Source organism: Salvia splendens, chromosome 6 (assembly GCF_004379255.2).
Source record: "Salvia splendens isolate huo1 chromosome 6, SspV2, whole genome shotgun sequence".
In the NCBI taxonomy this organism is placed as follows: domain Eukaryota; kingdom Viridiplantae; phylum Streptophyta; class Magnoliopsida; order Lamiales; family Lamiaceae; genus Salvia; species Salvia splendens.
The window spans coordinates 26,591,547-26,605,791 of record NC_056037.1 but is presented as its reverse complement, the minus strand read 5'-3'; the positions used below and the strand labels follow the sequence as shown (position 1 = coordinate 26,605,791).

General features: G+C 41.5%; 1 protein-coding gene and 1 long non-coding RNA gene across 2 annotated transcripts; one reads left to right on the top strand and one right to left on the bottom strand.

The window, feature by feature from the left end:
- Positions 1–4,501: 4,501 nt before the first annotated feature.
- On the bottom strand, positions 4,502–5,268 carry LOC121808263. The gene is made up of 2 exons (XR_006052165.1): positions 5,225–5,268; positions 4,502–4,732 (listed from the first exon to the last, which is right to left on the bottom strand). It is a non-coding gene; the product is annotated as an uncharacterized LOC121808263 (long non-coding RNA).
- A 2,582-nt stretch (positions 5,269–7,850) lies between these two features.
- On the top strand, positions 7,851–9,971 carry LOC121809035. The gene is made up of 2 exons (XM_042209585.1): positions 7,851–8,619; positions 9,913–9,971. Exons 1-2 carry the CDS (start codon positions 7,851–7,853, stop codon positions 9,969–9,971), a joined length of 828 nt encoding a protein of 275 aa, XP_042065519.1.
- The last annotated feature ends 4,274 nt before the right edge of the window (positions 9,972–14,245 follow it).

Genomic DNA, 14,245 nt, shown 5'->3' with positions numbered 1-14,245 from the left:
CTTTCCGGCTCAAGGCATCCGCCACCACGTTTGCTTTGCCTGGGTGATAGTTAATGCCACAGTCATAATCCTTGACTAGTTCGAGCCATCTGCGTTGCCTCATATTCAAGTCTTTCTGTTCAAAGAAGTATTTCAGGCTCTTGTGATCGGTAAAAATCTCACACCGAACTCCATAGAGATGGTGCCTCCAGATCTTCAATGCGTGCACAACAGCCGCTAGTTCTAAGTCATGAGTGGGGTAGTTCAACTCGTGTGGCCTCAACTGCCGCGAAGCATAGGCAATCACCTTACCATTCTGCATCAAAACACACCCCAATCCAACCTTCGATGCATCGGTGTAAACCACATAGTCTACCCCTGGTTCCGGCACGGCTAGAATAGGTGCGGTGGTCAACTTTTCCTTCAACAATTGGAAGCTGGCCTCACACTCCGGAGTCCAATTGACCTTGGTCCCCTTCTTTAGTTGTTGAGTCATTGGCCGTGCGATTTTCGAAAATCCTTCTATAAATCTCCGGTAGTATCCTGCCAGTCCAAGGAAACTCCGAATCTCGTTTGGGGTCTTTGGCGCCTTCCACTGTTGTACGGCCTCAACCTTTGCAGGGTCAACTCGAATCCCTTCGGCCGTCACAATATGCCCCAGAAAATTCACTTCCTTTAGCCAGAAGTCACACTTACTGAACTTGGCGTACAACTTCTCCGTTCGTAGTGTTTCCAACGTGATCCTTAGGTGCTCCTCATGTTCTTTTTCATCCTTCGAGTAAACCAGCACATCATCTATGAATACCAGAACAAACTTGTCCAAGTATGGATGGAATACTCGATTCATTAAATCCATAAATACCGTCGGTGCATTCGTCAGTCCAAACGGCATTACTATGAACTCATAATGCCCATACCTCGTTCGAAATGCTGTTTTGGGTATGTCCTCTCTTCGTACCCTCAACTGGTGATATCCCGACCTTAAATCCATTTTCGAAAATACTCCTGCTCCCCTGAGTTGGTCGAACAAGTCATCAATTCTCGGCAGAGGATACTTGTTCTTGAGAGTCAACTTGTTCAATTCCCGGTAGTCTATGCACATCCTCAGTGTCCCGTCTTTCTTTTTCACAAATAGTACCGGTGCTCCCCACGGCGACACACTCGGTCGGATAAAACCCAAGTCCAGCAGTTCTTGTAGCTGGATTTTGAGTTCTTCCAACTCCTTCGGCGCCATCCTATAGGGTGTTTTCGACACTGGTGCGGCTCCTGGTTCCAGATCGATAGTAAACTCTAACTGTCGGTCAGGCGGAGGGCCTGGCAAAGCATCGGGAAATATGTCGGGAAAGTCACGTACTACTGCCACATCTTCAACTTTCTTCTCTTTCTTGTCATGTCCTTGCAGATACACAAGATAGGCCGGACGCCCCTTTCTAATCAGCGTAGATGCTTGAAGTGCCGATATCACACAAGTTTGCTGATTCATCGAAATTCCGTGGAAGGTAGAGGGCTCCTTCCCCGGGGTTTGTAACGAGATTTGTCTCTCTTGGCATTGGATAGTGGCATAGTTTTCAGCTAGCCAGTCCATCCCCAGGATAATGTCGATGTTATCCATCGGCATAGCATGCAAGTTGTGAGCCGTTAAACTAAGTTCTCCCACCGTGAGTTCTATGTTCGAACAAGACTGTGAAATTTCTATAAGGCCTCCTACTGGTGAGTTCACGTTCATCTTATGTTCCAGTTCATCAACAGGCAGTCTTAAAGCATTCACGCAATAGTGCGATATAAAAGAGTGCGACGCACCCGTATCAAACAGAACAGCAACAAGCATGTCAAGTAGTGTTCCCATACCAGCCAGATTATCTTGTTTTGGCTCTCCCTGTGGGGCTTTAGCTTGCTTGCGTCCCAAGGCATAGGCCCTAGCTTGAGTTGGGTATGGTTGGCGACGCTGCTGCTGTTGCTGAGGTGGTGTAGGATTCCCTCGAGGTCCGTTCGGTGTTCCCCCGCCTCCAGTGTTGTTGTTGCTCGGGCACTCCTTGGCGAAGTGTCCCATTCCCCCACACTTATAGCATATGTTGGTCCCGACTCTGCACTCTCCCATGTGGTTCTTCTGACATTTGGCACATGAAGGTGCTCTCTGACGGAAATCTTCATTTTGGAATGGAGCAGCCTGCTTTCCTTTTCCCTGGGAAGAGTTTGGGGTACCCTGGAACCTCTTGTTGTCAAAGGGTGCGCGGTTCCCGTCCCATTTCCTCTTATCCCGAAAATTCTGCTGTGGGGTCGGCGGTGTTGGAGTAGTGGGTGTGACTGTCCTTTCCCGTGGCATCGCTTCCTCCACGTCCAATGCACGAGACAATGACTCGGCATACGAGAGTCTGCCACGGCATGCCAAAGCCATACTGATTTCGTGCCTCAGACCGGCACAAAACTTCTCCGCCATCTTCTCGTCTGTGTTTACCTGTTCGGGAGCATATCGAGACATGTCACATAGGGCACGGTCATATTCTGTCACAGTCATCCGCCCCTGTTTTAAGTTGTAGAACTCGGCCTCCTTTGCCTTACGGTAGCTCCTTGGAATGTATTTGTCATACAGTTCCTCCTTAAAGTCTTCCCACGTCAGGGTGTCCAATTGCTCTTGCGTCATTGTACGCTGCTTAGTCTCCCACCAAAACTCTGCGGACCCGGTGAGCTGATAGGTCACGCACGATAGACGCTCCTGGTCGGTGCACCTTAAGAACTTAAAGATGTGTTCTATGGCCCGAATCCAGGTCTCGGCCTTGGTTGGATCTCCCATTTCGTCAAACACGGGAGGACGTTCCTTTCGGAACTCCTTCTCGATGTTCCGTTCCGGCTGTGGCGGTGGTGGAGGTGGTGGTGGTGGTTGTGATTGTCCTTCAGGACCCACACTGCTCTGGGTCTCGTTGCTTGCCTCATTCTCGTGGTGAACGGCTGCACGTCGGGGAGGCATTCTGTTCAACACATACGTTAGTATAACATCCAACTTTACCATCACCACTCCACATAACCTTTCCAAAGCGATAACACAACTTTCCATACACAACGTGGTAAAACGAACACAACGATAAAACAATGGAAAACTTTATTAACTCAAACCAACAAGTACGTGTTTCCACAAGGTCTTTGAAGCAGGGAAGGAAAAACAAACGTCAAAAGAAACTGTTACATAGTTCGTCAAAACAAAACATTCAAAAGCTAATAAACATCAAAAGAAACACTACTCCTCGGGAGCTCTCTCATAATTCGCCCCTTCCTCGCTGTCAATCCCAACCTCTCTCGCAAGGGGCTCTTCTTCGGCGTCTTCCTCGTCTTCCATGGGATCCTCCTCGTCTTCAAGAGGTTCCTCTTCATCTTCGACAGGATCTTCCTCCTCTTCCTCGTCGTTCTCCCGAACATAAGTAGCCACGTCGATATGCTTATCGACTACAAGAACTTCCGTCGCGGGAGGTGCGGAGGTGCGCATCCCAAGCCTCCTCCTCTTGGGGAAGTTTGGTTGCGGAGTCTCACTCTCGTACCGACCCCCGCTGTAGAGGCTGCGACTCGATGAGGATGCCTCCTTCCTAGGAGGAGCATAGGGTGGCGGTCCATCACGAGCATCAACCAGTGCTTCCAAGAGAACCTTCACAAAACCATGCATGTCCCCTTGCATGTTGTAGTCGGGAAGCTTATGCCAGACGTATGACCGTGAAGCCTCGTCGGCCCACCTATTCCAAGGTGCCGGTAGTCCATCAATCAATCTCTTGATTCCCTCATAGTGCCTCACTCCACAGCCATGAGCATCCCGCCATAAAGTCAAGTAATCTGTGACATAAGATATCAAAGGGGTCCTCTCGTCCCTCTCGAACTCACGATACATTTCCATCGCCCGCAATCCATTTTTTACGTACCTTCCCCTTAGCGGTGCGTGGATCATGATCGCCATCTACATAAAAGTGAGTCCCCTTAGCAACCAGTCGTAGAAAAGAGTAAAGCAAGGTAGAGAAAGATAGAATGCATAAAGAACGTCATACGTACTACCGTGCATATACCTGTCGATTTCCATAAGGAAAAGTCGTAACAATTCTCTTTTTTTTTTTTCCCCTAAGGATAGATGTTTCGTATTTTATAAACGTGGTACTTTTGCAACTTCGTCTATCCTTCCATCTATCACAATCGCGTTTCACAAGGTTATCCTTGTCTCGTCATTTCATCGTCCTTTGGAATTCGCGCCCTTTCGCACCCCATTCATTCTATCACTTCTATTATGCTTCGTTTCAACTTTTGCCCTCTTTCGTGTTGAGCGCGGTGAGACGGAGTGTTGAGTGTTAAGTGAATACTCTTTTAGTCTAGTGAAACGAGTCTAGACTAGATTGAATAAATGACTCTCGGTCCAGAGCGGAAGGAAAAATTGCTCTGATACCATTCTGTCACGACCGCACTTCCTAAGGATAGGAGGCACGGGAAATCGTGACTCGTGGGGGATTTAAGAAGCGGGGAAAAGGGGGAAAACAATTCAAGGCAATACAACTTAACAATCAAAGAGGAAATTCCATTTAAATCAATCAACGTTTCAAAACCCAAGTCTCATAATGAAAGATAACAGAGTTCAACAATAATGGAAATAACAGAGTTTCTTAAGACATTGAATAGCGGAAGCAATTTGAGAGTGTAGTTACTACTACGTATGAAGACGTAATAGTAACCGGACCAATTCTTGATAACATCACTCAACATCCTCCGCCTTCCGACCTCGCTCAACCTGCACATAGGGAAAACATATGCAGGGGCTGAGTACTTGATGCACCCAGTGAACTCATGCCCGAAATACATTTATCATTTAAGTTATGTCAAGCCATCATCGTGTGAATCCCGGGTTTTTCTTTAAAAGAGACCGAGAAGCACATAAATCCATTTCCATAAAATAGTGTCCGCGCGGACTAACATCATCCTCCATCATATACCATATCTGAACCATCATGTGAAACGAGAATGTGGCCACAAACTCGATCACTGGACCGGCCGACCTAGGGGACGGCTCATGATCCCCATCAGTGCACTAGTCCGAGTAGGGACTCACTCCCTAGTCAGACCCGAATTCGTTAACCATCAAAGTCTAGTAGAGTGTTATTCTAGTAGACAATCAGATAGGCAGTTTCAAAACATAAACACGGCATGACATACTTGTAAAATCATCCTTATCACACCATAAATATATCAATTTAAGAATAAACTTTTAAAGAATAAAGCCCACCTCAAAAGCTTAGGTTTTCCGTAACAATCCTCGTTCCGACTTTTAGCGAGCGTGCGAACCACCTTTTCGCAAATTACATAAAATTCATATCAAAATTCGGTAACGATAATAATTAGAATGCATGCACTCTAATTAAATTCTTTTAAATCTTCTTTCTCGATTTCCGTGTATTTTCGGTTATTCGGCGGCCGCCCAAGGCGTCGCGTGCGACGCCGGTCGGCCGCTTACGCTCGTTCTTTCTTTCGTTGGCTCCTCGTATTTTCCATAACGTCGAAAATAATTTCTAAAAAAATTATTTAAGCGCATACTTTAATTATCGAAATTCTTTATCTTTGAAAACATATCATTTCATGCTTAGGGTAAAATTATTCTTCCTTCTAAAACGTTCCGAGATTTAATTAAATATTTTCCCCCGATTTATTTTTTATTGACGGCCTAAAAGATTAAAAGCTGCCCACTACCAAAACTCTTCAATAGTTAAAAGGCCCATCCTTATTTCCCCAAATCAAAATTTGTGAGGCCCAATTAATTATCACTATCCATTTTAATTTAATAGGCCCAATCCTCATTCTCTCTCTCATTCTTTTCCTCCTTCCCTCTCTCTCTCTCTTCGACATCTCCCTCGCTCGACAGCAGTAGCCGTCCCTGCCGTGAAGACGTCGACACCGCCGCTGCTGAAGTCGTCCGCCGTAGCAGCTGCAGGCGCCTGCCGTCGCTGCTGAAGTCGCAGGGGAAGAGCTGGAGTCGTCTCCGTCGCTGCTGCCTCGCCGCGACGCCGCTGCTGCTGCCACGGAGGGCTGCTGCTCGCCGACAGCCGTTGGAAACCGCTGCTGTCCGTCACCGGAGGGCTGCTGCTCGCCGACAGCCGTCGCTGGAGTCGCCGCTACCGCCGAGCCGTCGGGAACCGCTGCTGTTCATTCCGCCAGCCACCACCGGCGACATCCCTTCCCCGACAACACTCCGAACGACCCCGATTCAACCCGCAACACGCGTTTTCATTAAAAAAGTTAAGTTCTTTCATAGTTTCGGTTACGTACGGCGATCGTTTGGTTGTTTCTTAGTGGATTGTTATATGTTTTGGTTATGGAAGAAAAAAATCAAGGCTATATGCATGCAAAGTTTAAAACAACACATACTTTATGCTAGGAGAGGATTATACCTCCAAGAATGGTTGACAATGGTGGAAGAAAACACAAGATGGATGGCTTCAAAGCTTCCTCCTTCTCCTCGGCACTCTCTCGTCTCTTCTCCCTCTCTCTTTTCTTTTTTTTTTCTTTTGCTAAGTGTGAATAATGAGAGGAGTAGGAGGGGAGGTTATGGAATGTGTAGTGGTGACTCTTGGGATGGTGAAGTAATGGTGGAAGGTGGAAGGTGTTGGAAGTGGAGAGTCTCCTCCATGTGAAAAGGCCGTCGGCCATGAAGAAAGAAAGAAGAAGAAAAAGAAAGAAAAAGGAAAAGAAAAGGAAAAAGACTTGGGCTTGGTCCACTAAAATTAAAATCCACTTGGGCTTCCATGATTTAATTTCCATTGGGCTAAAGAAATAAATAAGTTGCAAGCCCAAGTAAAAAAAACTACTATTTGATGGATTTAAAGAGTAATTAGAATTCAAGTTATTTTATATTTTTGATTGGACTTCAAATTTATTTTGGAAAGTCCAAAATAAATTCATACGTTATAATTTTTGTATTTTCCTTCATTAATTAAAATTCACGGGTCTTTAATCAAATTGTGTTATCTCGTTCTTCATAACAAAAAAAATAAAGTACGGAGAAATCGTACATAAATTATATTTGGTGTTGTTCCAAATATAATATTCATTCAATCGATCCTCGATTTATGCGCGTCGTTGTCCATTAAAACATATATTTCCCTTTCCATTCAATTCATTCGCTTTGCTAATGAATAGCAATTTCATCGTCGATCTTTCAACGAGGCCTTTAAACGTGCCTCCCATCGATCACAATTAAAAACATCAAAACATTCCTTTTCACATCAAACACACAAACCATAATTTTTCCCATATCACATTTATCGAGGAGCATAACATTCGAAATAATTATCAATTATTTCATTACATGAAATTAACTTCTTATTTAAGGTACGGGTGTTACAAGAAGAGAGGATCCAGCTCCACCGACCTTCGTTATTGCGGTCACCAAACCCGACGCTCCTCTCACTCCTATGGAAGATGTCAACTATGCTCAACAAGGAGGCGGTCCCAATAGGCCTTACAACAATAATTATCGTCCTAAGCAGGGGGCGGTAATTTCAATAATTATAATGGGAACCGTCCTCACCCTAACTTTTCTTATTCTTACAATTATTTCTTACAACCCCCCGCATGATTTAATGTTAGCAAAGGTGGAGTAGTTGAGCCTATTAAGAAGGAGGAGAAGTATGACCAATGGATAATGAAGATTTTTTGGAAGTGCTAGTGCAAGATAGGAAGACCAATGACACCAAGATTGGGGTCGTTGAGGCAAGGTTGAACAATCTCGAGCAAGGGATAAACACAAAGTCCACAAGAAGATTGAGGAAGACAAGGCAAAGGCAGCAACATGAGTGGCTGATATAAACAAGAAGTGGGTCGCCAAGCAGAAAAGGGATGAAGGCAACACCTCCGGAATGAAATCTGGGGACTACCCGACGCCCAGCAGACCACCGCACTCTTCGCAGCGGGCCGCTACTGGGGCACAGACTAGAAGCTGCCCGCCGCCTAGCGGACTGCCGCACACTCCACAGCGGCCCGCCACTGAAGAGGCAGAGGCGCCTGCCAGAAAGGAACTTGTGCGGCACAATGGGATTTTACTCCATTTTCAGCCAAAGAAGAAGTTCAAGCTTGAAGAGCAGTTCAAGCATTTCTTAAACATGTTTTGTAAGGTCCATACTAACATCTCTCTTGTTGAATCGTTGCAGGAGATACCTAGGTTCGCAAAGCTACTAAGGGAGGCCGTGATGAGGAAGAAGAAGCCTACTAAAGTTGACCTTAAGTTGCAGCATCATTGCAGCGAGATCATTCAACGAGAGAGGGCCGTTAAGCAAAGGGATCCCGGTCAATTCATCATTAGGTGCTCGATTGGAGAAGGAAAAGTGGACAAGACCCTTTGTGATCTAGGGGCAAGCATCAATATCATGTCACTCAAGTACTATGAAAAGCTCAACATCGGACCTCTCAAGACGTCGGATGTGATCATAAGGTTGGCCGAAAACTCGACAATCAAAACAGTGGGCATGATTGAGGATGTATTGGTAAAGGTAGACGATTTTAACTTCCCTACCGACTTCATTATTCTTGATATGAAAGTAGATAAGAATGTACCTCTAATCTTAGGCAGATATTTTCTAGCCACATGCAAAGCTCTTATTGATGTAGGTAGAGGCGAGATCACGTTCTGTAACATCCCAAACTTTTGTGACTCTTTTAATACGTTATTGGAATTTTGGAATTTATGAAACGTTTGATTTTATGTGATTAAGTGCTTTGCGTGAAATAAATTGTCGTGGTAATTGTGGAATGATGAGCTCGAGTTTTTATCGTTTTCCAATGTGAGGAAAAGATTAATAGGATCATGCATTAATCCTTTTTCGAGTCAATTAATTGATACTTCCGGTCATTCCGAAATTATTGAAATAGTACTTCTCTTTGTGGATTTAATTAATTGTTTTGGGACTTTATTCCAAATTAAATCCAAACCAATGGACCCTAAATTACACTACATGAAATTCGAACTCCATCCCTTTTTCCTTGGGAGTTTCGAAAATCTCCAATAGGAGATTTGATTATTTTTCATTTGATTTAATTGGTGCTTTATGGACTCTCTTCTTTTGAAGTTAATCCAATTAAATCATGTTATATTTTATTTCTTCAACCAAAGTAAACAGAGAGTTGGGATATTTCCCTTGGCTATTTAGCCTAGCAATTTTCGGCCCTCTCCAATAAAATTGGGAGAATATTTTATTTGTTTCCTAATTTGGGGAATCCCTCTTTATTCAAATAAATTCCTATGTCAATTTAATTGGGGAAGTGAATATTTTTCTACTACTTCCCTTCCATGTCACACGCCCCATACTATTATTTTCCTTGTGGGAATTTAATTGATTGTTACCTATTTTATGGGAGCCTTTTTTTTCCATAAAAGAAATTACCAAATTTAAATCCTATTCTATTTAATTGGGGATTTAAATAATTTCCTTGTGCAAAGTCCTTGAAATTTTTGGCCCCCACCATAATTTTCCTACTTGGAGATTTAATTTAATTGTTTCCTTGTATTCATTATTTTTATTTCCCAAATTGTGGATTTATTTCTCTCCAAGTAAATATCAAATAATCCCTTACTAATTTGCAGCCATAATTTTCGAAAATTAGGCTCTTTATAATTGTGGGATTTTTATTCATTGGCCTATATTTTAATTCCCCACAATTTATTTATTTAATTCATTCATGGACTTAAACCTAGCAAATAAATACAAATTAAACAAACCCTAGCCCCCATCCTCCTCAAATTTTCGCCACTTTCATTCTCTCCCTCTCCCACACGTTTTTTTTCATCTCCTCCACTCTCCCATCTCCAAAAATCTTCCATTCAAGTTTGTTCTTGCAGCCATTGAAAGTACCTTTTTGGTTTTTGTAAAGGAAGGTATAATTGAAAGCCATTGAAAGTACCTTTTTGGTTTTTTGTTCTTGCAGCCATCGAGAGTTTCCAACGGATCGCTTCGTTCTTCTCTTCTACCGATTGGTTTTTGTAAAGGAAGGTATAATTGCACACTTTTTCTTCTCCTTCTCTAGTGAACCACGTTTTGAGTCCTACATGCATATAGAGAGTGTAGGTTTGATAGATCGCAAGTTCTAATAGGAGGGAAATTGTGTGTTCGTAAGAACTTGTGTGGTTTTTACGTTGTTGATTGAAATCATGTGAGTTGGATCGAATTATTGGGTGAATAATATGAGTTTGTATGCAAATATGTGTATGAGGAACGTGTAAGCATGATTATGTGTTTTCGAGCATGAAAAATCGGTGGTTGTGTTGTGGAAGTTTAAAACCTTATTTTTGAACTGGAACCAGAAATCTGTGATGCACGACCAGTGACTTATGATCTGTATTCGACCCATCAAAAGAACGAATTTTGCTACGATATTTTTACTGAATAAACTTCAAGGTGTTTTCTGTGTCTCGTGTGAATTTCAGCCCGTTTTATCGAAAAATGAATTTTTAATAAATTTTTGAAGTCGACTGCGCAAATCTGCCAGAAACGTGAGTTCTCGCCATGAATGTTTCGTTTTCTGTTTGACTGACCAAATGACCTCCGATTTATGCGATTCTTAGACTATATGAAAAGTTGAAGTGTCTTCTGTATTTTCTTAAATATTCAGCCTTTTTGGGCATAGTATGAATTTATGGTGAATTTTTCAAATGAACTGCGCAATACTGTCAGAAATTGTATGTTCCGACCAGAGAGTTCAATATGTGATATGACTGACTGAATGACGTGATTTCGATATGAAAATTTTCATGAATGAACTTGAATGTGTCCTCTGTATCGTGACCAAATTTTAGCATGTTTTGAGGTCTGGTGAATTTATAGTAATTTTTACAAAACGGTCGCGCAGTTCTGCCAGTTTTCTGTCTTGTTAAAATAACACTTATTTTTCAAGTTTAAAAATATTGTATGATGCATGTATGTCCAAGAAATGTGCTTAAATGTTGAAATCACTTGTGATAGGTTGAAATGTGTTACGTGTGTTTTACACCTTTGAGATGTATGTTGGGTGTGGGAAATTGAGGAAAACGATGAGAGAGAAACGATAGGACATGCATAGTAATGTGTGTTGTGTGAGGCTGACTTGTGTTGTCGTTGACAAGGGTGTTGTGTATTCGTGAACTCGAGGATCGATAGTTGCTAAGTTGGGTTGTGATTTTGCTAAGAGAACGAGGTGGGCTTTCTTTTCAAACCTCTTTACTTTTCCGAAAAATATTATGTGGAGATATAAGGGTGGTTTAACTGTTATGTCATGCCATGGACTGTTTTGTTATGAGATTGTGTGCCTGATGCCTAGTTCGTATGAGTTTACTCCGTTAGGCTATATGGCTGTTTTGTGAAACGAATTCGGGTCCGAGTAGGGCCGTAAACCCTATCGGGCTGTGTACACTGGTGGGATCGTGAGCCGTCCTTGCAAGTCGGCCGGTCTCGTGGGCGAATAGTGTGGCCACACTTTCGTCGCACTGTGGTTGTGATTGTTGGATTGATGCGAAAAGTGGGGAGATTATTTGACTGGCCAGTCTATGAAACATTTTTGGTGTTCTCGTGATAATTTCTTTACTGCGTATAAAACTCGAGATCACTGGTATGGATGACATAACTTGATAAATGTTTTCGGCATGAGCCCATTGAGTACAACAAGTACTCAGCCCTGCAATTTCTTTTAAAAATTTTGCAGGTTGAGCGGGATGTTGCGGTGGATGTTGAGCTGGCTAAAGACCCTAGGATACGTTGTGTCGTCATACATAGGCGTGATCCTTGACTCTCTTGAAACCTTATTTATCCGCTGCTATGTTTTAATTTATGTCTTAAGACCTTAAGCTTTTCGTTTTGGTGTTGGAACATGTATGGTGGTGTTAGGATTTAAACGTGCATCTACGTTGTCTTTTGAAAATGGTATTCTCTGAGATTTAAGTTAAGTGCTTGTTCTACTTTAGTTTTTAGTTATTATATTTCTTAAGTCTAATTTTTCCCATTGTCTTTTTAAAAGTATTTTATCTTATGTCTTTTCAAAAAAAAATATGACCTTAAAATCTTTAAACTAAGTTGTTTTCCTTTCTTCAAATTAATTAAGTTGTTCTTTTTAATTTGTAATCCATGCATGTCGGTCACGATCGCCGCGTTTGTGGTACCCCTTGTATGGGCGGTCGTGACAGAGTGGTATCAGAGCTTTGTTCTTTCGCTCTGGTCCGAGAGTCTTCTTTCACTTTAAGTCTAAGTTAGTGAACTCTTATTTGACTAGAAGTGTCATGAAGGCTCAACATCCAAGCATCACGCTCAACCGATGAAAGTGAGGTATGTTTAAATTGTTGAAAGTATGCAAGATGGATGCATGGAATGGTTGATGATATGATGAGGGTGTTTGGCAAGTGTATGCATGTGGATGAACGTTATGCATGAAGATGAATTGTAATGACATGATTATGTGGAATATGAGCATGATTTCCATGATAATCTAAGCGCGTGATATATATATATGAGTACGATATTGTGATAGTATGATTTTGTTGAGTATGATGATGATTGTCAAGATGATCTAAACACGTGTTGTATGTAAGAATGGGATATTGTTCTGGTATGCTTATGTGAAACATGAGCATGAGTGACATAATGTCGTAAATATGTGTTATGTGTGAAAGTTCTACGATGTAAGCATGCGAACATAGGAAGATGGAGTGTTTTACATCAAAAATGGAAATTGATCAGTTGTTTTGAGAATGTTGAAATTTATGAGAAAAGATGAGTAACTAAAAATGTTGTTTCAAACATATATGCGAAGTGCATGAGTGTTTTGTCTGGAATACAAATGCGTTATAAGTTTTGAAAGATTTGCATGGTGTTTGACATGTAGAAAAAAATGGGAAAATAATTTTGAGGTTGATTGTTTTGCAATATTAATGACTAGTTGTTCTAGTGGAGTATGATTGAGGAAAAATATTTATGTTGTGGAAAGTTGTTGGAATTTTTGAAAAAAAAATATCTTTGAACTTTAAATGAAAACATGTTAGTTCTTTCTTTCAGGAAAATTAATTGATCAATGGAAAATATTGTGAGTATGAATTGTCTAAAAGAAAAAAAATTGAGTTTCGACAAAAAAAAAGTATATAAAAAAAAGAAATAACTTTTTAGTTTGGAAAATTGAGCTATGGAAGTGTGATGTTATGCATGTTATGAGGTGCGAAGTATGATACGTTATTCTATGGAGTGTTTTATACGAATGATGAAAGTTGATGCGAAAGTACGTTTTAGTTGAGTCAAAACTTTTATTTTAAAAGTGAGATGTGGAATTTTTTTTGGAATGTGTGAAAGTGTAAAGAAATTTTGTTTCAAAAGTTTAGAATATAGTTGTAAAGTTCGAAAGTGTTTTGCTATGAGATGTGAAAATGTGGTGTGTTTATCTTGAGGTATGAATTACGTAAATTATGGTAGATGATGATCTATGAGATGATGAATTATGTTGTGAACTTAGAGGACCTAAAATATAAGCCTAGTTGACCGCGTGAATCGTAGTTCTAAGTTGAAAACTTAACAATTGCTTTTCCGAGCAATGAAACGTACGAGAATATGAGAGTTTAGGCAAACGCTTAAGTCAAGGTGCGAGACAAGAAGAACCGATGCTGAGAGATATTTTCATGCAACGACGAGCGATCATACTCGCGATTTAAATTAGTATAGTTTAATCCTGCGTAAGTGGAAGCACGATGGAGGTGATCTCCATACCCTGCTAAGGAGCACGAGGATGATAACCATGTCCTACGAGGATAGTCATTATAACAGGCAAAGAATTTTATGAAGATATGGATTTCAACTATCGTTATTAGTGGCAATGACACGAAGAATCTCAGCGTGAAATCCACAGTTCTTAGAGCGATGTTACCAGTTTCGGCTTGCGAAAGATGAACAAGGAGGTGCGACTTTAATAGCTGGAACAAACTATTCTAATCAACAGTTCTTACTTGGATTATAAGAAGTTATCTTTTAGGACCTTTCAAATAGCCGTGAGCCATTGTCTATTTAACAGCTTGTTTCATTCACACCTTGCAAGTGATGCGTATTGTTTCTTTTCCTCTATTGAGTCATAACTCACTTTCAGTTCTTGGAAAGTGGTGTTGCCTTCATAACTTTGGACACTTGGATTGATTGTAGTCTTCTTTGGCCTATTATTTATATGGACCATACTTTGAATCTGTGAGCCTTTGCTATTGAGCTTCATTCCTAAGGCTGCTTGCAGTTACGTCCTTCAATATAATCACGTTTCACAG